At 48.4% G+C, this 24,084-nt stretch overlaps 11 protein-coding genes across 11 annotated transcripts; 5 read left to right on the top strand and 6 right to left on the bottom strand.

Moving 5' to 3' along the window:
- Positions 1-565: 565 nt before the first annotated feature.
- Positions 566-736, bottom strand: LACBIDRAFT_317116 (uncharacterized protein; the record flags this gene model as incomplete). Its single annotated transcript, XM_001878752.1, has 1 exon — positions 566-736. One exon carries the CDS (start codon positions 734-736, stop codon positions 566-568), a length of 171 nt encoding a protein of 56 aa, XP_001878787.1.
- Positions 737-1,693: 957 nt separating this feature from the next.
- LACBIDRAFT_325290 (uncharacterized protein) lies at positions 1,694-3,487 on the top strand (the record flags this gene model as incomplete). Its single annotated transcript, XM_001878971.1, has 2 exons — positions 1,694-1,859; positions 1,938-3,487. 2 exons carry the CDS (start codon positions 1,694-1,696, stop codon positions 3,485-3,487), a joined length of 1,716 nt encoding a protein of 571 aa, XP_001879006.1.
- A 255-nt stretch (positions 3,488-3,742) lies between these two features.
- LACBIDRAFT_317114 (uncharacterized protein) lies at positions 3,743-4,296 on the top strand (the record flags this gene model as incomplete). The annotated part of the gene is made up of 4 exons (XM_001878970.1): positions 3,743-3,864; positions 3,921-3,959; positions 4,014-4,065; positions 4,129-4,296. The coding sequence occupies 4 exons, from the start codon at positions 3,743-3,745 to the stop codon at positions 4,294-4,296; spliced, it is 381 nt and encodes a 126-aa protein (XP_001879005.1).
- A 143-nt stretch (positions 4,297-4,439) lies between these two features.
- Positions 4,440-5,023, top strand: LACBIDRAFT_317113 (uncharacterized protein; the record flags this gene model as incomplete). The annotated part of the gene is made up of 3 exons (XM_001878969.1): positions 4,440-4,506; positions 4,608-4,804; positions 4,859-5,023. 3 exons carry the CDS (start codon positions 4,440-4,442, stop codon positions 5,021-5,023), a joined length of 429 nt encoding a protein of 142 aa, XP_001879004.1.
- A 327-nt stretch (positions 5,024-5,350) lies between these two features.
- On the top strand, positions 5,351-6,520 carry LACBIDRAFT_317112 (uncharacterized protein; the record flags this gene model as incomplete). The annotated part of the gene is made up of 3 exons (XM_001878968.1): positions 5,351-5,376; positions 5,444-5,571; positions 5,649-6,520. The coding sequence occupies 3 exons, from the start codon at positions 5,351-5,353 to the stop codon at positions 6,518-6,520; spliced, it is 1,026 nt and encodes a 341-aa protein (XP_001879003.1).
- Positions 6,521-6,857: 337 nt separating this feature from the next.
- Positions 6,858-8,619, bottom strand: LACBIDRAFT_325288 (uncharacterized protein; the record flags this gene model as incomplete). The annotated part of the gene is made up of 8 exons (XM_001878751.1): positions 6,858-7,074; positions 7,145-7,371; positions 7,428-7,591; positions 7,670-7,681; positions 7,815-7,912; positions 7,964-7,979; positions 8,388-8,453; positions 8,511-8,619. The coding sequence occupies 8 exons, from the start codon at positions 8,617-8,619 to the stop codon at positions 6,858-6,860; spliced, it is 909 nt and encodes a 302-aa protein (XP_001878786.1).
- Positions 8,620-8,969: 350 nt separating this feature from the next.
- On the top strand, positions 8,970-11,246 carry LACBIDRAFT_248227 (uncharacterized protein; the record flags this gene model as incomplete). Its single annotated transcript, XM_001878967.1, has 7 exons — positions 8,970-9,012; positions 9,060-9,271; positions 9,321-9,519; positions 9,572-10,332; positions 10,388-10,579; positions 10,637-10,687; positions 10,740-11,246. Coding segments are annotated over 7 exons (1,965 nt in total), but the record flags the coding sequence as incomplete, so codon positions are not given.
- A 624-nt stretch (positions 11,247-11,870) lies between these two features.
- Positions 11,871-12,596, bottom strand: LACBIDRAFT_317108 (uncharacterized protein; the record flags this gene model as incomplete). Its single annotated transcript, XM_001878750.1, has 3 exons — positions 11,871-12,253; positions 12,322-12,511; positions 12,570-12,596. 3 exons carry the CDS (start codon positions 12,594-12,596, stop codon positions 11,871-11,873), a joined length of 600 nt encoding a protein of 199 aa, XP_001878785.1.
- Positions 12,597-13,044: 448 nt separating this feature from the next.
- LACBIDRAFT_399641 (thaumatin-like protein) lies at positions 13,045-14,385 on the bottom strand (the record flags this gene model as incomplete). Its single annotated transcript, XM_001878749.1, has 12 exons — positions 13,045-13,157; positions 13,212-13,235; positions 13,293-13,352; positions 13,405-13,494; positions 13,548-13,640; positions 13,688-13,754; positions 13,808-13,906; positions 13,956-14,025; positions 14,091-14,140; positions 14,191-14,197; positions 14,245-14,273; positions 14,323-14,385. The coding sequence occupies 12 exons, from the start codon at positions 14,383-14,385 to the stop codon at positions 13,045-13,047; spliced, it is 765 nt and encodes a 254-aa protein (XP_001878784.1).
- An 857-nt stretch (positions 14,386-15,242) lies between these two features.
- On the bottom strand, positions 15,243-16,754 carry LACBIDRAFT_192587 (thaumatin-like protein). The gene is made up of 11 exons (XM_001878748.1): positions 16,642-16,754; positions 16,565-16,593; positions 16,501-16,507; positions 16,395-16,444; positions 16,271-16,340; positions 16,118-16,216; positions 16,000-16,066; positions 15,847-15,939; positions 15,697-15,786; positions 15,582-15,641; positions 15,243-15,518 (listed from the first exon to the last, which is right to left on the bottom strand). Exons 1-11 carry the CDS (start codon positions 16,708-16,710, stop codon positions 15,382-15,384), a joined length of 771 nt encoding a protein of 256 aa, XP_001878783.1. The 5' UTR covers positions 16,711-16,754; the 3' UTR covers positions 15,243-15,381.
- Positions 16,755-17,259: 505 nt separating this feature from the next.
- On the bottom strand, positions 17,260-23,337 carry LACBIDRAFT_317105 (1,3-beta-glucan synthase; the record flags this gene model as incomplete). The annotated part of the gene is made up of 13 exons (XM_001878747.1): positions 17,260-17,315; positions 17,373-17,436; positions 17,486-17,559; positions 17,616-17,946; positions 18,003-18,468; positions 18,526-18,907; positions 18,956-19,135; positions 19,186-20,566; positions 20,624-20,938; positions 20,997-21,986; positions 22,039-22,656; positions 22,802-23,067; positions 23,118-23,337. The coding sequence occupies 13 exons, from the start codon at positions 23,335-23,337 to the stop codon at positions 17,260-17,262; spliced, it is 5,343 nt and encodes a 1,780-aa protein (XP_001878782.1).
- Positions 23,338-24,084: the final 747 nt, after the last annotated feature.

The following is a 24,084-nucleotide window of genomic DNA, read 5'->3' as shown; positions in this document are numbered from 1 at the left end:
GAAGCTATATATTAGTTTGAATGTACTTTTATTTTATTTTTCAATGCCAAATTGCTGTCTAGCATTGAAAATACTTGAAAATCTTACAAAATAATTTGGAAAGAATAATGGAGGAGCCTGAAAACACAGATATGAAGTTGCAAGCTTTGTAGTACTGAATGTGAGGGAAGGGATAGTAGGAACGGGAAGAGGAAATTTATATGTTTCAATATTGAATTGACATAACATACTTAAGTAGCGAGGTAATAAGAAAGAATGGTGGGTAGAGCGACATGGCATGCCTACTCGTGTTCACGCATGGCTTGCGGAAACAGTCAGCCACAGATCTGAGGCGTTGGACTGGAAAGGGGAGAGAGGGTAGGGGCGCAGTCACGCGTGTCTGAATACGCAGGTTCGGGGAGCTGTGGGTGGTGGCTGAGGCATTAGCATTGGAATGAAAAGGGGAAGGCGGGGATATAGTTGTTCGTGTCCGAATTTGGTGGTGGTTGAGGTGTTGGCGAGGACGGTGGGGACGAGGACCTAGCAGTGGATGGTGCACATAAATGACGGCTACTTGGGCCTGTGTTTATGCCCACCCAACTGTGTCTCCTGCCTCGCTGTGATGGAGCCTGGAACAGGGGAGGGGGTATAGTGATGGCAAATAGAGAGGCGCAATGGCTGCTGTTTCGTTCGATGGGACAAGTAGGGGTGGGAGAGGCCGTGAATCTGAGAGAAGAGAGGGGCAGAGTGCTGGCATGCTCGCAATGTGGAGACGGGGAGGGATGTGGTTAATGAGGTGATTTGGGGGTGGGGAGAGCTGAGAAGAGCTGTGTGTGGTGAGGTTAATCAGAGGTGGCGGTCAGTCGTACTGACCGCCGCCTCGGTTGTTTACTGCAGTGAATTCATCATATTGAGCAATAAAATGAAAAAAACATGTTACTTACCTTTGATACCTGGTTCCTTCGCTGATTTGGAGAGACTTGGAGTGGTGATGTTGGACAAGAGTGAGCAGGTGACGAAACGAGCATCCGCATGATTCACAAATTATCTAAGCGCTGCACATGTGATTCAGTAGTGAAAACTGACCTGTATTGCTCAATATGCCATGAAAAGGCATAGAAATTTGTATACTTGCTTATATATACATCTAAATTATATCTGAATTTTTTTAGTGCGAGGGAGCCACTGGAAGGTACCACACGAAGTAGTGAACTTGCTAGTGAATATTTATTAGGTTCACTACTGCCATGGCTATGCTGATGCCAAATAGAACCAAACATTTGTTTCGCCATCTGAGTTCGCACAAGCTGACCAGCTCGTGAAGGCTGCCTGAATATCAGCTCAAACCATACCTTGGTCAGCCAAATCCCTCCCTTTTTCTTCCCTTTTTTTCCCTTCCTTCTTTATTTTTTATTATTTATTTAAAATTTTGGACACAGGTATGAGTAGGGAGCCGTTAAATCGGCCCACATAAGTAGAAAAAAAAATGGAGGATGCAGAATCGAACACCAAACACTCTGGTAAGCACCAAGAAACCTGCACAAATAACCACTACACCAAAGGCATATATTTTTATGGTTCGTCATGTACTATATCATCCCCCAGCCGATCAACTTTCCTCATAAGGAAAGTGAGACGGGGAGAGCTTCAACACAGAACTTCTCCTCTCCTTCTGCTGTTCCACTCAGACCGCACCGTTACATATAACAAAACAATGGCTCTCAGACTCTGCAAGAATATCATCTTCTCTGTCGCTTCTGGAGTCTTTTCCTACGTCCCCGTCCCGACTCCAATCCAAAAGGTACTGGACCTTGCTGTAGTTTTTTCGCAACAGGCCTCTGGCAGCTTTCAACAAATCCAGCGAAGTATTTCTGAACCTTGTCTGTGTTTCTGCGCATCCTGACCCCCGCCCCCCGCGCGCGCTTCAGATAATTTGCCCGCTATTGACCAACTTGAAGGCCTTTCCGCACATCACATAACCCTTGCCTCCGATAGTCCAGAAATGACGGATCAAACTCGACGCTACGTCATCGGGCTACTGGCATCGACCGCGCTTAAGCTCAACCACTGGCAAGCCACGGATTTCGTGGCGCTCAATGCCCTGCTTGACTGTCCAGAAGAGAATAGCTCATGGCTTTGTGGTGAAGAGATCCGTAGCGGCCCTGGTTTTCTGCTTGGCGACCCAGCCTGCGACAGGATAATCTTCGTACCACCACCATTTGAAGAAATCGTCGATACAGTGGAGCCAGTCGGAGAAATTAGGAAACTGATAGGATTCCGCTACGCCTACCTTCAGCCCATACGGGACTTCGTGCCAAAGCTTACCGCTGATGATACCTTGTTTCTCGTTATCTGCGGACATGGCTCAGAGGAGGGAATTGTGTTTTTGGGCGATGCATACCATCACATCACCCTCCATCCGTTTGAAGTGGAGTGCGCTCTAGAGGGCTGTGCCGCAACAGTTTACCTCATCATCACCGCTTGCTTTTCAGGCCGCTGGAAAAGCAAGCGATGGAATCTTATTGCGGCAGCTGGAGCAGACCAGGAATCAGTTTCGATTGTGGAGTCGGACTCTGGCCATTTTCGTGGTGGGCTCTTCACCACAGCCCTCTTAGCGGAGCACGCCGACCAGTACGGACTGCGAGCACCTAAACCCGGCCCTGTCACAGACACTCCAACTTATAGTAGCGGAGGTTACTCAAACCCCTTTGCACAAATGGAACACGACTTTGGTCCCCCTCGTCAGGGGCAGCGACATCCGATGCTCTTGCTGCCGCGTAAGCGTACATCAGACGTTTTGGATTGGTTGCATAAACTGCGAAACGACATGGGTAGAACCTATGCCTCTGCCGACTTCAAAATCTGCCCATGTCGGGAAGATGATACTGTTTGGAAACCCTTGTTCGCAGACCTGACAAACTCTCCTGCCCTTCAGCGAAATAATGTTCAGCCTCCATCTCGAGCCCCACTTGCCTCTGGCAACTCATCGCCTATCCTGCAAAATACGGAATCAGTCCTGTTAGAAGAAAATGAAAAGGTGCTTCTCTGTCTTGCTAGGGACCACCTACGATTTGCACCACCGGAGACACTTGGAGAAGTCTATCTTCTCCGCCATTGCAATGCCCTTGTGAATGATGGATCTCTTACGGCTGAGGAGAAAGCGGAGACCGTGAAAATTCTCAAGCAGAGGGACGACTACCGGTTCCTCGCACGAAGCATTGCTCACAAGCTGGGCTGGCAAAATGCCGCCATTGAAGTTGGCTGCCCCTTCACTGAACAGCGATGGCTGGACCACAACTTGAGTCTACAAGCTGAAGCGGCTGACCACGGCTACCTTTTGTGGGATCTCCATGTATTTCAAATCAACACGCCATGGAAGGGCGCTGCAGGATGGCTTGCAAGAGTCTGGGAAGCTGCCGGGAAACCTACGATAGATGCGAAGGAGTGGATGGACACTTTAGAGGATTGTTCTGAGTTTGCTGGTATCACGCTTGGTTTTGTACAATAGATTTTCAAGGCTTTCATAAAACGACACAGTACTTTTCTTCGTCTTTGTTTTGAACAGAAGTCTCAGTACTACGACGCAAGTGATAATAATGCCATACGAGAAGATTACAGGCTTTGGGCATAGCTCGGGTCGCATCAAGCAGGTTATCATTACACGGCAGAGCAGTTCCTGGATACAAGAATGCACTTACTTTTGACTTGCTAGGTCCCGGCGCACCTACTACTAACGCCCACATGCCACAGGCATCACGCAGGGATGCCACCTCACAGCGTGCACAAGACAAGGAGTCGAAGCGAGGTAGAGGTACGGGCGTTCAAGAAGCAGCTGGCATGCGTTAACGGCTTTCTAAGTGCTCTTTCTTGTGCGGAGCGTCGCCAGTGAGCACAACTCATCATAACAATCCCGGGCCCCCAACCTGATCGATACCCCGTAGCCTCAAGCTGAGATGTGACAAGACCGTACCACGTTCAAGGTGTGTTCTTGTCCCACCCCATTCTATTCTCGTGGCTCAGACGTCACAGTAGAGGCTATTCTGCGATATCTCCCAACGGGAGTCCAATCACTGGTCAAGGGACGAGGTGGGTTCAGTCCGTATACTTTTCGATGTTGTCGCTCGCTCACATGAGTTATTCCTCGGACAGGGAGAAGCTGCTTGGAAGCTGCCTTGGAAGATAGCCCATACTATAAGTGATCGTATACGTCAGTTGGAGGACGCCCTTGCCATCTTGCAGTCGACAGTTAGCAAAGAACCACACCCGCTGCTTGACCGTGAGCTGTTGAAGCTCAATAGAGATCAAGTCGAGTATTGAGCTTCATTCGGCCGTGGAAGGTGAAGAACATGAGAGCCCAGACCACCAGGAACAAGCGGAAGAATCACAATAATATATAGAACCCTTACTTCGCGCGCACTAAAGTATTCCATATTCTCGACCTCGACCGGAAAGTGCGGGACATGGAACTCCCGTCGTACGCCCAATGTCCGCCACCCCACCAACACCCCACTGACGGCTTGGTCTCGCGTTGACCATGTCCCATTTGATGCCCACGAATTAGTACTGTGAACTCAGTGGGTCTTTGTCATTATTCCATCCGAGTTACACTCACAGATGTCTTTCTATAGCTCTTCTTTACATACATCATTGTTTCTTCGCGCAAAGCAACCCACTCGATCCGATAAAGAGCCAGTACGCTCCCTCCTTCCTTGCTGGATATCGAAGCGCCTGCACCATTATTGGGTCGGTGAAACAGCAGTTTGCCATGTTTCCGGCGCAAATCGCCCGGTTTGGGGTCTTGTGGACGCATGCGTCTTCAGCTACGGTGAGCGGTGCTCGTGTTTTATCACCCTATATGATGGAAGCTTATGTTTGGTAGGTGATGCTAGCGTCTGTTGTGACACACAGCTCCAAGTGTAAAGTCGCCCCAGCAGCGCTGATGGAATTATATTCGGCATGCGAACTCTTTGCGAGTGCTGCGAATTATGGTGGAAGAGTTGTCAAATTTCTCGTTCGTGCCTCCCTTTCGCATGTACTGTACTAATACGACCACGTCTTCACGTCACGCATCACAAAGGGTTGTGAAGGAAGGGAAGTAGGCGTGATGTCACGCATCACACCAAGTTTTGAAGAGTTTTTTTTTTGAATTGAAAATAGTCATTTTTTTCCGGACCTGCGGTGCCTTGTTTTAAACATCACATTTGGCATATTTAGAACCATGTTATACTTGAGGAATCCATGCTTACCTTCCAGCCAAAAAATCAACAGGTTGCTGGGCCAAACTGTCTGAGAAATATGTGGTGGACGAAGAGCAAAAACTCTTCGTCACGCATCACACAGGACAATGAAGCGATGAAGAGATGGTCAAAACATGTCACACCCCAAGGGGCCTGAACAGTTGGTCGTATTAGTACAGTATACTACTCAAAAGGTTAATCTCTCTTCCTTTAAAACCTATTTTGAGACGGCTTCAAGGTAAGGCACAGCAAGTCTACCGCGAGACTACCAGAGGCATCGCACCCAAGATTCAGAACGACATTTTTAGACCTTTTGAACCTGAAGACAACAAGGACGAGCTCTCGATATTCAGTGGCAAGACTCACACCGTCGCTACAAAATCTGCCAAAGCCGCTACTAACCCCCCTACCGTTGCGTTTGTCCACTTCCAGGTCTCACACAAGGTGGTGACACTGCATATTCTTCGCAAGCTTCGTCGGAGTCACCAAAGCAGGCGTTCACGGATAATCCTTCATTTGCTAATTTTCACCCCAGCTTGGTGAATCTGTTGAATGTGTTTGACGGACACATCCGCCGGGCGCAGCTGCAAAATGCGCAACGCGCGGATTTGTTTAGTGGTTTTCCCATGGCTATGGACCGTGGGCCGTCGTTACAGCAGCTGCTGCTGCGTCATCGGCGGGAATTGGCGCGGCAGAGGTCCCAGCAGCAGCAGGAGAGGGAGAGGCAACAGGTGAAGAGGCAACAGATTCTTATGCAGCAACAGGCTCAACAGCAGGCACATCTTCAGCAGCAACAAGAGCTTTTAAGGCAGCAACAACAACTGCAACAACAGCAGGAGGAGGAACTTCGACGCCGGGAGCAGCTTCAGCAACAGCAAAGACAAGAGCAGTATCGTTTGCAAGTGGAGGAGCAGCAACGACTCTTACAGCAGCAGCAATTGCAACAACAGCATCAACATGCTGCTCAACAACAGCATCATGGCCACCGTGCAGCCTATGCTCAACCTCCTGGACCAGATCATCCGATGCACGACGTCCCACCACCACCACCACCAGCAGCCATTCCCACGTCCGTGTCCTCCTCTCATCATCTCCGACAACTCTCGCATTCTCAATCTCATCCCAATCTGCAACTCGCATACCATGCAGGCAGCCCCCTACCGTGGGGAATAGTACCAATACTGGCCCGGGGCACCGAGTGGGTATACTATGGAGGAGCAGCAACCGTATGGCGCGGGTCCGTCACGGCAGCAGCAGCAGGCGTACCAACCGCACCAACACTATACCCCTGGAGGTGTTCTTAGGGGGATCGCAGCTGAAGACAGCAGCTTGCAGGAGACGTGGCAATCTTACACGCACAAGGTAGGCAGGCATCTAATGTTCCATGATGTCTAGCACTTTTTTACGCCTTTTGATCTTAGGTTGCATCTCCCCGCCAACTCTTTGAGGATTGAACAAATGCATTTTTCATCTCACCCATACAAGTTATATCCACCCATACACGTTATATCATATCTGACCCTTTCAATATCGCTATATAGCTTCGCTATCGTTGCTACCTTGTTCTTTGCTTTGTCTTTAAATGGGGGGTAACATAGTAATAAATATACATAGACGCCCGCGTATAAACACTCTACTTGTCTAAAGCCCTTTGCAAAGGAGCTTGCCCCTCTGGACTTGCGCTTTGCAAAGTTCCAACTCGGTAGGTACCGCAAAAATGGAAGCAAACAGGATACCAGTCGAATCCGCGAATCCGATAGAGCCAATCTTGAACTCGCGTTCTTGACGCGTTCGTTCAATGTTGTTGCGTGTGTTTGGATCCGGAGGTTCGTGAGTAACGCGATAGAAGACGTTGACGCTAAAGAGTGAAGGTGATTGATGGGACGAGTAAGCATGTGGAACGCTTAAAAGGATAACGGATAGCGTACTATGCCAAGCTGCCGCAGATCTCTTCTAGACTGATTAGAATGAAGACGAGCAAGACGCTCCAGACCTCATCGCCGTCATCAAACAGTCCTACCGCTGACTCATAGGCTAGGACGACGAGGATGATGGCTTGAATGATGGCGAGTAGCGGGAGCATGCTTTGGGGAAGAGCAGGGATCTCGAATGAAATGGAGGATCTGGACAGGAAGACGGTTGATTGATAGACAAGCTAGAGTAGAGCATAAATCAGTTGATCAAGAATACGTGGAGGATGGGGCGACGTACTTGCCACAGGGGATAGTAATCCCGGACAGAGTGAATGATCTTGCTGAGCAGCCAGTGGTCTTTCGCCGATGGCACAGGATACAGAAGTGTCGGACCGATCCACTTGATTGTCGAGAAACACGGATCAGAGGTTGGTGAGTCAGTGACGAGGAGTTCAAACAGACCTGATTGATGGTGTACTCAAACTGACGCGAGTGTCAAATGTTAGATGTAAGTGTATAAAGAGGGCAAATGAAACTCACGAGATAGACAGACTACTTAAAGCGTCTGCATAGACAGTGGGCGTAACAGAATGGAGGAACGACGAGCTATGAGGAAGCCTGAGGAAGTAGGAGAGAGGAGTTATTGGTGGCATGATCTAGATCAAATACAAAGACTAGAACTGACTGATGATAACCCACACTCCAACGCGGACACCCAACCCACGCATCTCCCACCAGACCACGCCGAGCAGGCCAGCAACTCCGGTGCCCGAAGCAAAATAGCTACACACATTGTCCGATGAGAACTACCCAAAGACAATCGGGAAGACATACCCGACGCTGTAGCCTGCTATTTAGTGGTCGGTAGTGTAAGAAAATAAGTTCGCCGAGGCCTATGTTTTTAAGACATTAGAAAAATGGTTGCACCCTAGGGCGAGAAGTTTCATGGGAAGACTATTGAAAAATGCCGACGATCTGCAAGAAGTATTAAGCAAGCACTTTAGGTCAGAGCTGCGAGTGAACATACCAGCATTCCAGCAGAGCTGAGAAAACAGCATCCAATGAGTCGCTTATAACATATCCGGGCCTTGAAAATGTACGGCCAACCAACTTTTGCTATGCGATGTTGCAAAAGGCAATGATACCTTTTGGCGTCGATGGTGGAACAAGATCAAGTGCAGCAGATAGAATTATTACATATAATACTACAGTTACAACACGTTAAACATAGGTCTAAAGGAGCAACGCGCAGACGTACCGTTATTGATAAGGCCGAAGAGGAAGAAAGAGATGGCAAGTTTAAGCATTAGTTTCCGTTCTCGTTCTAATTAGAAGTCAGCTTGGGGGCGAAATGTCAGGGTGATCCATCATTTGAACGCACTCTTGACCATACCCGGTCTCCGCCCCTCATTTCGATCGAATTCCTCGTCCGAGTCCGCATCAACACTGATGGTCAAGTTGTTACCAGAGGTGAAGGTAGTGCTTGACATTGGTGTGTGACATTGGTGCGGGTAAGTGTCACACTGAACGAGTCTGTGACGTATCAGTGCTATCACCCCGTGACGTCCTTTTCCTTCCTCTGGTAAAATGGCAATGGCAGGCAAGGCTGGATCATCTACAATATCTTCTCAACAAAAAAAGCAACAAAAATCAAAGCAAAAAGGAAAGGCTTCCGTAAAACCTCAAAAGTTCAAGAAATTGTCTGAAAACCAAAAGATCGAGGCACTTGAACGGGACGCCCTGTCATTTGTGAGTAGGACACGTCCAACTGCCATAAATCAACTGCGCAGAACCTACTAAACCAGAGCTAAATTTATGGAAGGACTCTCCCGATGGCCTCAAGGCATTTTCCGATCTCCCTATATCAGACGCGACGAAGAGAGGTCTATATATTTCTTTCCAGAAAATCTGAAAGCCTGACCCTTTATAGGTCTGAAGAAAGCATTCTTCATGGACATGACGGACATCCAGACGAAGAGTCTACCCATATCACTCAAAGGGAAAGACGTCCTTGGTGCAGCGCAAACAGGAAGTGGGAAGACATTAGCGTTTCTCGTTCCTGTCTTGGAGATTCTCTACCGTCGGAAATGGGGTGCTGCAGACGGACTAGGAGCGTTGATTATCTCTCCGACGCGAGAACTTGTGAATTATTCTCTGTTTTGTCCGCTAAAGTCGTCTGACACAAGACCAGGCTGTACAAATATTCGATGTCTTGCGTTCGATTGGAGGGTATCATTCCTTTTCTGCTGGGTTAGTCATCGGCGGCAAGAACCTCAAGGATGAACGGGACCGACTATCTCGAATGAACATCCTTGTTGCCACGCCAGGAAGGCTTCTCCAGCATATGGACCAGACAGTCGGTTTCGATGCGGATAATTTACAAGTTTTAGGTGAGTCAACTTGTCCTCGACGCCTAAATTATCATCCCAACGTTTTTTTTAGTTCTCGATGAAGCCGACAGAATTCTGGATATGGGCTTCCAAAAAACCCTCGCCGCCCTCCTCTCTCACTTACCCAAATCTCGCCAAACTCTTCTTTTCTCCGCCACGCAAACCCAGTCCGTCAGTGATCTTGCACGCCTTAGCCTCAAAGATCCAGTCTACGTCGGGATCAACGTAGCAAGCTCATCAACGTCCACCATGCCGCAAAACCTTGAACAACACTACGTTATTTGCGAGTTGGACAAAAAACTTGACGTCCTATGGAGCTTCATCAAAACGCACCTACAATCTAAAATCATAGTCTTTATGTCCAGCTGTAAGCAAGTCCGCTTCGTTTTTGAGACATTTTGCAAGATGCATCCCGGTGTTCCCCTCCTCCACCTTCACGGGAAGCAAAAACAATCCGCAAGACTCACAATGTACACCAAATTCTCCTCAATATCTCATGCAGTGCTTTTTGCCACTGATATCGCGGCGCGAGGTCTGGACTTCCCTTCTGTCGACTGGGTGCTGCAAATGGATGCCCCAGAGGATGCCGATACCTATATCCACCGTGTGGGAAGGACGGCACGGTATGAAAGCAAGGGAAAGGCACTGCTATTCCTGATGCCTAGCGAGGAAGAAGGCATGAAAGTCGCCCTTCAAAAGAGGGCGATCGACGTGAAACAGATCAAAATCCGTGCCAGCAAAACGCAAACTATCGAGAACCAGCTACAGAATCTCGCATTTCAGGACCCAGAAATCAAGTATTTGGGACAGCGGGTGCGTTTCGTTTACGCCAAAATCTATGCTATATGATCGAGCAACGACTTTTTAGGCATTCGTATCATACCTTCGGTCAATTTATATCCACAAGGACAAGTCAATATTCAAACTAGAGGAACTTCCGGTGGATAGGTTCGCTGAATCTCTGGGTTTACCTGGTACACCGAAAATCAAGTTTCTTAACAAGGAGATTGCGAAAAAGAAGAAAAACGCGTCGAGGACGGTGGAAGCCGCTCAGGCAGAAGTTAAAAAGGAGAAGGAAGAGGAAGAGAGTAGTGCAGGAGAAAGTGATGGAGGGGAGTCCAGTGAAGAGGATGAAGATGACGAAGGGGTGCAAACCGCTATATCAAAAGTACGTTTTTCCCCTCCAATACCGCATGATTATGAATTGACGTTTCATTTAGCCGACCGCTGTCCGAACCAAATACGACCGCATGTTTGAGAGGAAGAATCAGAACGTTCTCTCGGAACACTACAGCAAGCTTATCGACCACGAACCCATGTCAGACGATGGCGATGACTTCATTACCCTCAAACGGGCGGATCACGGTCTGGAGGACAAGACTCCGACCTACGATGCAAGCGAACTCTCCAAACGAAAACTCAAACTTGGAAGGGCAAAGCGGACCATTGCGAAAGGCGGGCTTTCAACTAAGCTAGTTTTCGACGATGAAGGCAAGCCACATGAATTGTATGAGATGGCGGATCCAGATGCCTGGTTCGAGGGTACGGGTGGTCTGGCAGGTGCAAAGGAGGAGGGAAAGAAGTTCGCAGAGGGGGAGAGGGGTAAAATGAAGGTCGCGGATGTGGTTGATAAGGAAGAGGCGAGGGAGAAGAAAAGGGAGAAGAAGCGCAAGAGAAAGGACAAAGAGAAAGCGGTATGTCCTTTTTTTTTTTCGCTGGACAAATGAACCAAGCTTACATTGTTACAACAGACAACGGAAAACGATGGAGACGCTGTTGCATTCCTGGACACTGGTTCAGATGTTGGTTATATCTCTCCTGAGTTTGATCTGCCAGTTCTCCCGTCGGATGAAGAAGAGAACGACCTGCCACCCCCTCCGAAGCGGAGTAAGACGTCGACTTCCACTGTGTCCACCAGACGACCCACAGTAAATGATACCCTTGAGGAGGATGAGGCGATGGCGCTTCGGTTGTTACGAAGACGATGACTGTTGGGTTGGACATTCAACCTTCGGTCTTTTAGGTTCTTTTTTGTTACAATACATCGAGCACCATTGCTGTGAATTCGACGCTTTCAAAGTTGCTAGGCATCTGTTGGGAGGCCAAGTAAGTGATGGGCGTGTTGCACTTGTTACCAGAATCAATCAGAAATCGATTCAACGAGAAGCGTAGAGGTTACAAATGGTACAATAAAATCCAAATGTCCCATGAGATACAATCGTAACTACTTCCAGAAAATTGACGAATAAACTAGAGTACAAAGGGCTTGGTTGTGGGTAAGATCTGAAATGACTGAGTGAGCATAGATGTACAATAAGTCCTTCCTTTGTTGTCCTTGCAAGTCAGTGGCTTTACGGTACTTCCGTTTGAGAAGGACCTGACCAAGCAGTAACCGAAGAGGTAGCGCGTTCCAGATTCGATGAACCTCTTGGAGTTCCCAAAAGACCTTGAGTATCACTGGACTCCCTGGAAGAGGAAGCCCTTCTGGCAGACGTCATTGAGCGTTTGAGACTACGAACAACGCCTTGTATATTGGGCAGCGTAGCTCTCCGCACAGCTTGTACGAAGCGCTCTCGGGGAGTTATAGTACTCGTGGTAGTAGCCAACGTGGGCAATGGTTTCTTGCTCCCCGACGGCGAGGCTGACGTGATGGCGTTAGGTGGTAGCAAGTCATGGAAAGTTATCAACGGTTGGTCTACAGGACTCAAAGAGTGGCTCCTTGATTTCTGCTTGTCTTGTTGAGAGTGATAAAGGACAATAAGTAGCGTCAGGGTCTCCCTGTATATCCTTCTAACGACTTACCATTAGTGGCGAATGCCTGAGGCCTTGACTTCATGACCTCAGCGACGGGGTCAGAGACGGGTGTTAAAATCCCATACCGTGCTCTAGGAGCACTCTGGTATATGTTTCCTTCCTTATCACGAAAGGTGTAGCGGCTGCAGTCGGCGTCGTAGCCAATACGCTGCATACCTTCCGGTAAGCGCGCCTCATCCTGTCGCGCACAAGTTGAGCTATGTCAAAACCAGAGATGCTTTGGTATAACGGCTTACTTCATCGTATTGTGTCCAGCGGCCCATGATGGAGAAAGTAAGGTTGGGCTGTTTATGCTTGTTGTTTTGCAGCTGCTGAGGCTTCACTATTGGCTCCAAATTGGCTCGTTAGCGGACATGAGGCAAGCACCTGTTGGGTGTCTGTAAGATTGATTATCGGCTTACATGTAACTTGCATGAAGTTCAACAGTAAGCACAACTTGTTTGTAATATGGTTGCGGAAACTTAACTCTCGATTTCGACCAGAGCATAACTCACAAGAAATAATTTGCCAGTACTTAGTTGCTGTCTTGAGAAAAGTCGAAGTTGCACAAGCCGGAAAAACAAAGCATTCTGTCATTGACATTCAACCGCGTCCATTCGACCCGCCAATACATATGCTTGGAAAGACTGTATAGAGCTCGTCCACTGTAAAAAGAAACAAAATGGACTTCAAGAAGAAAAACAAAGAAGTCAAAACTCCCCAGCGACCGCTTCAAGGGCAGAATGTGACGGTATAATCAGCGTTTAGAGCAGCATCGCAAGTCCACAGGGCCGTTCCACTTGATTCATCGTATGCATATACGTATGAGTTTGGGCAATTTTTTTCTATGTGTCTGTTAGCGTGCATATTTAAAAAAGTTACGGAAGCAAGGGACTGACTGAAGTAGCTGTAGAACGCAACGCCTGTCATTCCAAAAGCACGTAAGACATAACAAAAATAATAGCAAAGCTCGCAGTTACCAGAAGGGGGACAGGTTGCGGCGGTATTGTGGCTACCGGAGCAACAATTACCCGAGTCTCCTGTGATGAAATACATGAAGCGCAGAAGATGGTTCAAACGGTAAATTTTTACCTTGGTTTCCGTCAAGATTCGCGAAACAGGCGGACTTGCACCCCACAGGGAATCCGCTAGAGTCGAAAGGACCTTGCAGTTGCGACGGACCTGATTGAGGCATCAATGATACATTCGATGAATATTCAATTGCCATCACACACAGCTGGGACCAAGGTCAACTGGACATTCCGCGACAGGACAACCGACGTTGTTGGTGATTCGCATTGGGAGATTGAACCCATCAACGAGGGACACTGGTGAGAGGTTGGGATCTGTGTCAAATTTACTCGATTCCACTCACCATCATAAAAATCTTTGTTGCTGTCGGTCGAGAGAGTGAACTCTGCGGCAGTTGCGGGGGGCACACCCTATTGAATGGGAGAGTTAGGGATTAGATCTTCAGGTGTTCTTGGAGGCTCACAGTTCCTGTATGTGCGTCGCAAAGGAGGCCGCCGTTGCAGCCCCCATCAAGGCAAGAGTTAGACCCTGGGTTCCCGGAGAAATCGCAGTTACGCCTTCCCTACGCTCCCTTGAGTTATGAGACATAGCTATTGAATGATTCTGCTTACCCAGATCCTTCCAGCCTTCCAATTGTTTGGAACAGTGAACGAAACCTTTGAATAAGCAGGGGCCTCCCAACTTTGAAAAGTTAATCAGGACAAAATCGATGAAGTAGCGTATAGAATTTGATGTATTACACCCACCCTGTCTGGAAGGCTGGAATGGCAGTCCCAACGTTCAAGTCCGTGAACATCTGAAGAATCTAGGTTGGCCTTTGAGAGAGTTTATCGCAAAGATATTTACCGCTGGCCTAGAAAGTAGTCAATACAAGAAAAACATCATGAATAGGTAGTATACCAAATTGTGAATGGACATGCGTTATACACCTTTGGGGCTTCATGAGAATAATTGATGCTATGCTTCATCTGCACTGACCGTGAAGGTTCGAGCAGAAACGCCAGCGGCCAAAGCGAGAGTCGTTGTAAAAGTAGTCTTCATGGGAACTTCGAGTAAGTTATGGTCCAAGTATCGGAATCCTCGCATTTTATACTAGTTCAATTCCTTGGCCTTGAGTATGTAACCCGACCTCCTGATCCAGTTGTCTGGTAGCAGGCGATACAAAGCATCTCGGTACTTCGTGGTATCAAATGATCGAGGCTGTTGGTGGATTCCAAAAGATGTGATCCAGCTCGTTTTTGCAATGCAAGTAGTAGATGGAAATAGAATCCTCCGCGGTATTACTAGGCTTATTGTTGATTCGATGTGGTTTTTTTTTGCCAGATCACAGCATGACTCTTACCCACAAGTCAGATGAATGCCAGGGCATGTGGCAACCCAATTCAAAGGCCTTTCGTTTCCAGTGAGTCCTTGCCAACGAACAGCCCAACTCGTATGCAGTCAATCAAAGCTGCAGTCCGCGGAGGGTGGATTTCCGATAACTTCGCCAAATGACTTTTGCTTCTGATGTGTGCAAGGCATAATCTGGTGTGGTGTCAGTATGACCACAGCCGCACACTGGTGACTGATGAGAGGAACGTTCAAAGTCATACTTTCACGGTTATGATCAAAGTATGATCAGGGCGGTTAGGACTCTGGAGCCACCCGAGAGCACTGAAGCGACTAGCCGCAGTTTGAAGGCCCAATGTGTTGTATCGACGTTAACGCGTAACGCCTCGTTGGACGATGGCGAGAGTAAGTGTGTAAGCTTAAGTTTCAAGGAACGAAAAGTCACGATGGCAAAGTTTGCGAGTGGTGACGTCACTGAACCAGGCAGCGAAACCAAGTTTTGGATTGCAAACAAGTTGGATCCGGAGTTAGCGCAGGTTACCATCTAGTTACCGTCCACCACCGCGAGCCAATTCGCACGCATTCTCCGTTATGTTGAGGGTACTTAGTATACATGCAATATATATCAAAGCAGCCTGGAGGGTAGGTACCTAGGTAAATGCAAGTCCGACGATTGAGGGGTAACCGTATAACACGAATAAGAGACGTTTATGGGCAAAAAGTCAGGGTATAGTCGGCGTTCAGGCCGGAATTGCAGGTCCAGAGGGCAGTACCACTCGACTCGTCAAAGGCGTAGGCGTATGCGTTAGGGCAGTTTCCTTTGAAGTAGCTATAGAACTGGACACCTGTACAAATCACAGAAAGGGACTTCAAAAGGGTAGGGACATCAACTGCAATGTTATGCATACCGGAACTAGGACAGGTGGCCGCGGTGTTGTGGGAGCCTGAGCAGCAGTTGGCAGAGTTTCCTGGTAAAGATGAGTTATCGCATCGTTTTTGAATCCAGCAGGATCTATCACAAACCTGGGTTGCCATCCAGATTGGCGTTGCAGGCACTTTTACAGCCGACAGGGAAACCAGTAGAGTCAAAAGGCCCTTTGAGGGGAGTCGGGCCTGTCGTGGACGCCGATAAGTAATAGGATTTCATGTGGCAGAAATGGCAGATAGACAAACAATTCGGTCCCAAGTCAACAGGGCAGTCAGCGACTGGGCAACCCACATTGTTATCAATCCTCATTGGTAGGTTGTAACCGTCGACTAGTGAGACTGATCGCAGTTTTAAGCCAGGTAAGGTGCTCGGACGACGGAGACGCGAAGAAAACTTACCATCGTAGAAGTCTTGGTTTCCGTCGCCTTGGAGCGTCCATTCAGCCACTGTGGCTGGAGGAACACCCTATAGAAAACTGTATTTTGTACGTTTTGGCGTTGGGAAGGGCGTACGTACAGTGCCAGTGTGTGGGTCACATTCCAAACCTCCATTGCATCCGCCATCTAGACAGGAGTTGGGGCCGGGATTGGTCGAGAAGTCGCAGTCACGACGAGCCTGAAAATTCGCCAATCAGCATGACCCAGATTGAGTACAGCTGAAAATACCAACCCAAATGCGTCCAGCTTTCCAGTTGTCAGGAACCGCGAAGTTGACTTGGGTGGATGCCCCAGCTTCCCATCTATTCGAATCATCAACGTGAATTCCAGAGCACACCATAAAAGGCGTTCAGTACCCAGTTGCGAAGGAGGGCACATTTTGGGCAACGTTCAGATCAGTGAACATCTGCAGAGACGTCAGGCCTGCAAACCGCAATATGAGGTCATGGAACGAGGCATTACTGCGGGCCTAATTTAGACATGTCCATTTCAGCTGAACAAGGCGGAGAGTGGGAGGTCAACTTACCATATCGTGAAGGGGCAAGCGTTGCGTACCTAGAAGGGCGGGGTTAAGTGAAAGAAAAACGTTCATGATTTACATACAGTGAAGGTACGCGCAATAGCCCCTGGCAGCAGCAATGCAGCAATTCCAACGCCGATGTAGGACTTCATGGCAACTTGATTGAGAGTGAGTTGGCAGGAGGGTGAAGAGTAGTTGACGGGGGTATGCCAAACTGAAGGTTAGAGCTCGCTTAATATATGCAAATGGGCAGATGAAGGGAAAAAAGCGAAGTCCCACCGACTCCAAAAGGTGTGTTCGTCAGGCGGGTCGGTGTTCCGAAAAACATGCGCTCGCCTCGCAACTTTGAAAATTCGAACTGAAACCGACCATTTTCTATTTTTTGAAGCCAACCACGAATAGATGTGATTGTCACCTTGCGGATGATTGCGGTATCTTGGGAGGTGATGATGCTGTGCTGCGAGGTTAGCGAACATCTCCGAGCAGAAGCTCTCCAAATAGATGTGAATGACAAGATCGTAATCATATTTGTCTTGTATGGTAGGCGTACATAAATGTCCGTGCGGTAGAAATGATCCACAATAGTCGACGGGAAGATTGCTCGCTGGAAGTCCATGGGGGCATCCCGACACCCGGAAATGAATTAAGATAAACGGTATGGGCGGGGCAAGGTCTATAAGGGTCGTGAAGATTAAGGTCCTTTAGAGATTGTTACAAAGAGTGCAGTTGATTTTTAGAGTAGTTCGGAATACGGCGGCTGAAATGATGTAGAATGAATAAAATCAATCAGTTGGATAGCAACCAGGAAACTCACGAATAGCAATGAGAATGACGAAGAGGGCAATGACTACGATATAGATTATGCCGTATTTTATGATCTGTGAGAAACGTAAGTCGTAACCAAGGAAAAACGGGTATGATACTTACAATCCAGCGGCGTTGCCTCTTCTGCTTGATGGAGTACAATGGAGCACGTATTTGTTTCGATGGACGAAGCCAGACTGCAAGATGAAACTAGTTAGCGAGACAGAAAACATCCTTGAATAAGAAGGCTTACAAAGGATCATGGCATGGAAGCGATCAAAGTAGGGTATCAGGATGGGCGGGGTCAGCATGAACAGCAGCATGTGCCCAAGAAGTAGATCAGAGCTCCATAACGACAGCTCGATGATCTTGACAATGAACTCTCGCGCCGGTTGAGACATTACATGTGCACCAAGCCCACGACCATACCAGCGTCCGGTCCACCATGCTCGGTTAGTTTCGTCGTGCTTGAACTCACGTGAAAGGAAGACGGCGATGAGGATCTTATGAATAGCACGCTGAATTGCAATGACGGCTATTAGACCCAAGACAGCGTGAGACGCATCCCACGCCTCAAGGAACCACTTTTGTTGATAAAAGTCAGCATGAAGATGCGTAGCGGATAGACATTGATTCTTACCAAGAACTCGAAGAAACCAATCATTCCCACCACTCCAAAGGCGTGAGCAATGAATGCCATAACAGAGCCGAAGATGGGGAACACAGGGTCGAGCATAGGACCGAGGAACAGAGAGATCAGGAAGAGGGTGAGAAGTATGGCTGCATTCCACACAATGGGACCGAGTGAAATGACAGCAATACGGATCAGAGGACTTGGGGGATACCTCCCATCTGCATCGGGGAATGCCTTGACGAACATATAGGCTACGACGAAGAGAACGGCCATTATGATAGGGAAGATGACCTCGGAGAAGATGACTGCCCGCCATCCCGCTCGTGGAACATCTCCAGAGAGTTTCTCTGAAGGATGACCGAGTTTCTTCTTTTTGTAACCAGTGATCATAGTGCGAGACAGGCGGCAGTAACCAATCCACGAGTTGTTGTGTGACCGCGAATTACCTCGGGACATCCATCTCAAGAATTCCCTAGAATACGAAAGGCGATCAGCCGGCATGTCATGTAAGAATCAAAGATGAACTTGCCGATAATCAATGATGAAATCGGAGAACACAAATTGATGCGGATTGAACACGAACGGAGCAATACACAACGAGAGGATGGATATCCAGAAATAAATGAGGTAGGGAGTCCAAAGCGACAAGGTCACATAAAGAAGCATGATCAGTGTCCTCATCCCCAGATAGATGCTGGGCCCAGCGAAGCGCGAAAAGAGCGTGCTGAAGTGAATCCTGGTGGTTGCGAAACCACGACCGGTTGCGATATATCTAGCACCACCGAAGGTCAAATTGCTAAGAATAGAGTGGGTATAGATCTGCGTAGCGAAGACCTCGAAGACGGGGGATAATGAGCCGAATTGCTTCGCGAGGCGGAAGATGGCTTTCCAGGTTCCACGCTCAACGAGTTCTATCATCAAATGAGTGTGTAGATTAAAAACGAGTTGAAGCAACGAACCTTGAAGGAACAATGGCAAGAAAGAGATCATGAATACCAAGAAAATGCTGATGATGCAACGTCTGATCCACTCAAAGACAGGAACTAGATTGTAGCATCCAGCTTGACCACCAATGAATTGACCTGACGAGGTATACTTGCAAATCTGGAGCCGCGAGTTCAAAGTCCCCAGGAACACCACTACAAAGAATTTGGTCAGCGGAGAAAACAATCCCAGATTGAACACGTACTGGTCACCACGAATATCTGAACTGATAAGATGACCAGCATATTGTTGATCTGGAAACCCGGATGTCCGTAATAAAAGGTGAGGAACCGGTCGATGGGAAGTTGTGTTCCAAGGTAGTAATATTCTCGGCTGAGCATTTGTTCACCCATACCTGTACCAATCTTCGTTTGGAAGTTGAGAATGGTTCCGAACCCGAGATCACGGCCCTTGCCGCACTGATAATACTCTGTGTGCTTGATGCGACCTCCACGACCAAAGGCGTTCATACCAGCGAAGATATCCTCATTCAAGTGCAATCCCTTCTGCGCCTTCGACACGCCGCCACGGGTAGTCATATATAAAGCATTGAGAAAATCTGGATGTCCGTAATGAAGCTTTCCTCCAATCCACGCCATCGATCGAGCTGCGAGGGTTCCGAATGTTTGTTCTTTTCCAGCAGCTAAATCACCAAGGATACCAATATTCTCAGAGAAGATGTACTCGCGGGCACCAACGATGGCAACAGGTGGCTTTTTGAAATCCTTGTGGTCCCACTGAGCGTACGGGCTCTGGCTCGAGACGGCATACTCCTCGAACTCGGACAACACGTTCCTAATCTTGAGACACTCTTCGAGGTAGTTGTCCTGATTAGCGTCGATAAGCTGAAGGTATTCCCCGCGGTAGAAGATGATGGCATGATTCTGATTGTCCGACTTTCCATCTCCGAGAATGGGATTACCAGGGAGCTCGATGCGGAACTTGGGTCTGCGACGACCAGTCTCGGGGATAGACTCGCTGTGACCGTCAATGAGCGACGAAAAGATCCTGGGGTCGCCACCCTCCTTGCGGGGAGGCTCTTCCTCAAGGAAAGCGATCTGTAGGTCGGGGTATGCTCGCAATAAGAACTCGGCATTCTCGTGCTCCTCCTTGTTGAATTTCGAGTACCGTTGCATTGAGACCACAAACTTGAATTTTCTCCTGGCCATGCGCTCCAGTTCCCGTTCAAGCTTGTCGGTGTTGCCTCCGAACAACTGGACCACCTCTGGATTCTCGACACGGTACAGCAGCTTGATAGCCTTGGAGTAGTTCATCATACCGGAGACGGTGCGATAAAGTGTCTGGGCACGAAGGGAAGCCCAGATACGAGTACGAAGGGTAAATTCGGGGGCAGCGCTTTTGAAGCCGATGAAATAGAAAGGAAGATCGTTTGCTTTTGATTGGCCCTTCTCATCGTTTGCGAATGGGTTAACGCCGTTGAACATGGCGGACTCCTCAGCAAGAATCATGGTATCCTTGACGAAATTCTCCCATTCAACCGGATGAAGCTGCTTTAGGTATTCCAACAGAGTAACACGGGTATTCTGATCTTCTTCACGAATGATTTCACGAAGTGAGAGAAGGGTCTGAAAAAGGAGACATCAGAAAGCATACTCTCAGAGACAGCGAGATGACGGGCATACCTTCTCACTGTAATGGGGTGTCAAGACGGTGAAAGTGGGCATGGCATCGATAGGAAGGGGTTCCGGGATGGATGTTGTCAAGGATTGAGCAAAGAACGAAATCCGACGCTCAGCCTCACTGCCCGGCGGGAAAAACTCCCCTTTGAAGCCCTTCTCACCCTGCGAGATGAAGAACGGAGGGGCACGAAGACTTCGTCGACCACCGGCACCAGTATCAACTTGATGGTAGAGCAATTTCTGGACGTGGTCGATGGACAGGAGATGCTCACGGTACATGGAGATGATGATAGCGTTCCAAATTTGCGAGACGAGGACCTGAAAGAAAGGAGAAACATTCGAGAAACGTGGAGTCGAAAGACAGGTGCAAACTCACCTTCGGCTTGTACTTCACCTCCATGTCGCCTGTGGCCAGCAATTTTGCATAGATCCTTTTGGGTAACCGGGTGTATATGTCCCTCCATGGGGTCCAAATGGATAGACCCAACGTGAAAGAACGGGCGATACTGAAAACCGTATTCCAGATGATGTACCAAAGGAAGGTATCTAGGAAGAAGAGAACCAAATCCATGATATACATTATCGTCAGCGTGAAGGCAGCTTGGTTGGTGCAGAGGGCGTTTCCAAAGAATCTGTCCTGACATCCTTGAATCTTCATCCCGACCATAACACGGATAGGGTCACTGAATGATAGGGTAAGGTAGAAGTAAGACTCTGTGAACTTGCATCCAAAGACGAGAATCCATAGGACGATGGAGCCAATGCGATTTTTCTTCTCAAGTGCAGGGTAGCTTGCAGTGAAGGTCTGACTGGCGAGGTACTTTCGTGATTTACCTGCCACCCGGTCACCAAACATGCGACCTGATGGCATGACGGCGAAGAGGACAGTTGCGACGACAGAAATGAAAAATTGAACGATGCCCAAGATGAGGGAAAGCGAACCACCTGTGCCATTATGTTCCACAATGGCAATGTAGAACGTTGGGCCACAGGTAAGACCAAGAGTGATCAGCAAGAAAACAAGGCGTCGGGTGAGATGTGAGGTGTTGTTCCAAGTCGTGGGGATGTACGAAAATTCAAAGAGTGTGGCGAGAATCATAATCAGAGTTGCAACAGCACCACCCAGGGCAGTAGCGCTCCATGTCATGGCCGGTGACGAGTGCCCATCAACGGCGTAGATGGTGGGTGAGTTGAAGGCAGTGTAGAAGTAGTACATGGCAATATGGATGACCCAGATGCGATTGAAGTTGACCAGGAGATGACCGAAAGTGCGCTTTTCGTAATAGGTCTTGAAGAAGGCTTTATTCCAATCAATGCGATCGAACTTCATGAAGCGTTGTGCCGGTGGAAGATCAACAAGGCGCGTCTAGATCGAGAATGAGAAGAAGCATTGAATATGATGTTTTGGAGAATCTGACCTTGTCGTTCAACACAATCCTCGCAATACCCTCCGGATACCAAAACAGCTGATTAACATCATCGTAGCCAATGATGTTCTCATGATCCCTCTCCCTTCTCACAAACTTCCCATCGACGACCTCGTAGCCTTGATCACGAATGAAACGATAGAGTGGTTTTGTAACCGCCCTGAGATAAAGACCCTCGGGAACAGGCTCGACACGATTTTGGCACTCGGGAGACCGATAGTAGTCATCCGCACATTTGAAGATGAAACAAAGGCACTCGGGCACGAACCGTACTTGTGCAGCCTCCCCCCAGCACAAAAGATAGAGAGCAATTTGGCGAAGGCGATCGTATTGGCTCATGTTGTTCATAGCTTGCCGCCATCGTTCAAGGGCAGTTGCTAGTGACTTTTCGTGGGGTGGACGCTTGGCACCACGTTTTGACTTGAGCCGGTTTAAGCCCGGATTCTGCGTTTGGCCGATGGCGTCGTCAAGATCGAGCTGAGCGGCAAAATACCACTTGCGATAATTGGCGTGGTGACCGCCAATGTAATCGGCATGGAGCGTCAGTAGTGCTTGATTAGGCGACATCCGAGATGCCCTGCTGTCGAGTAGCTGCATTAGGAAATCGAACTATATGGCACGTATTAGTATCGTTGATGGAACAGTGAGGGCAGTCTATAATTAAACTCTTCCTCAAAGACGTCAAGCCGAGAAACACTTGGTTGTCTAGGCAAACAGAACCGGACCAAGACAAAGAATAAGACACTCGACGCACCATATTTCGCATGGAATCTCGCTGAAACCCAAATTTTTGCGTGAGGTCAAGAAAAATGTCCTCGATTTCTTCTTTTGAAAGAGGGATTTGACGATCTGAGCTCCACGCAGGGTATGCTTCTCGAGCGCCGGCCGGGCCTGCGTATTCCATATAGGTCGGCGTGGCTGATTCGGGATAGACACTACGGACTCCTGGAGGGCCTAGCGATTCGGATGACGGTGCTGGCCGTGCATAGACGTCAGGATCAGAGTCGGTATCTTGCATGGCTGTTGGACTAAAATGAGACACGATAGATAACTAAAAAAGGGAGGCTGACGATAGTCATAGTTGCCGTTGTTGTCGTAATCATTGATTGCAGGATTGCTGCTGTCTGAGGCGTACGTCTCCCTATACTCGCGACGACCGAACTCTACATGGTCGGACTCGTTGTCGTAGTAGCGCCTTCCCTGGTTGAAGGGGTCGTTGGAGTGGGTGTCGGCTGACGGGGGCGACGAAGGGTAGCCTTCCTGGCTGGAGGGCCCTGGGCGGGCAGGCATGGGTCTGGGGTTGAGGAGAGGAGAAGGAGCCCAGAGAAGAGGGGAAGCGGAGTTGGCGGTTGTTTGGAGGAATACAGTGGCTGCCACACACACAACACACTGAAAATGACGCTCCTTCCCACACTGCCACTTTCGGTAATTTATCCCCTAAACTCAACAAATTCACGGTGACTAAGTACCAGTGCCCATGCTGTTTGAATTTTAAGTAAATAAATTCAACATGGGCTTGATGTGCTTCATCATGAGCATTATAATGAAGTTCCGTATTCTCGAGTCTCGAAGATAGTGACTATCCATAGCTCCCTAAATAGCATCCACGTGTAGTCAAACGAGGACAGGCTTATCTGTGCTATATACCGCCACTTACCAGATAGTCTCTGGAACGGTGATTCAATGTCATGTCCGGTAGCGCTCGATAGCAAGGCATACGACATGTTTTGCTGAGTCATGCATGCACTGAGTCTGGATTGTGAAGTTACAATGTTCGAAACAAGCATATCGCCTGAAGATATAGTTAGATACTTTTGACAGCAAGATGAAGGAGAACTCCGACGAATTAATATGAGTCTGCGCACAGCTTCTAGCGAACACAACTCGCTTGAGTTTCGATCCCGTCGAATAAAAATACGCCTATTCTGTTACGACAGCATGGATTTTAAAAACATTAGAACGGGATCAAGAAACGCAACAAAACTCGAAAGCCAGCCTCACGGCGGCACCGATAACAAGCCGATAAATAATGAGCAT

The sequence above is a fragment of the Laccaria bicolor genome, genomic scaffold, assembly GCF_000143565.1.
Source record: "Laccaria bicolor S238N-H82 LACBIscaffold_7 genomic scaffold, whole genome shotgun sequence".
NCBI lineage: Eukaryota > Fungi > Basidiomycota > Agaricomycetes > Agaricales > Hydnangiaceae > Laccaria > Laccaria bicolor.
Note: the sequence above shows the minus strand (reverse complement) of the source record. Positions and strands in the feature narration are given on the sequence as shown.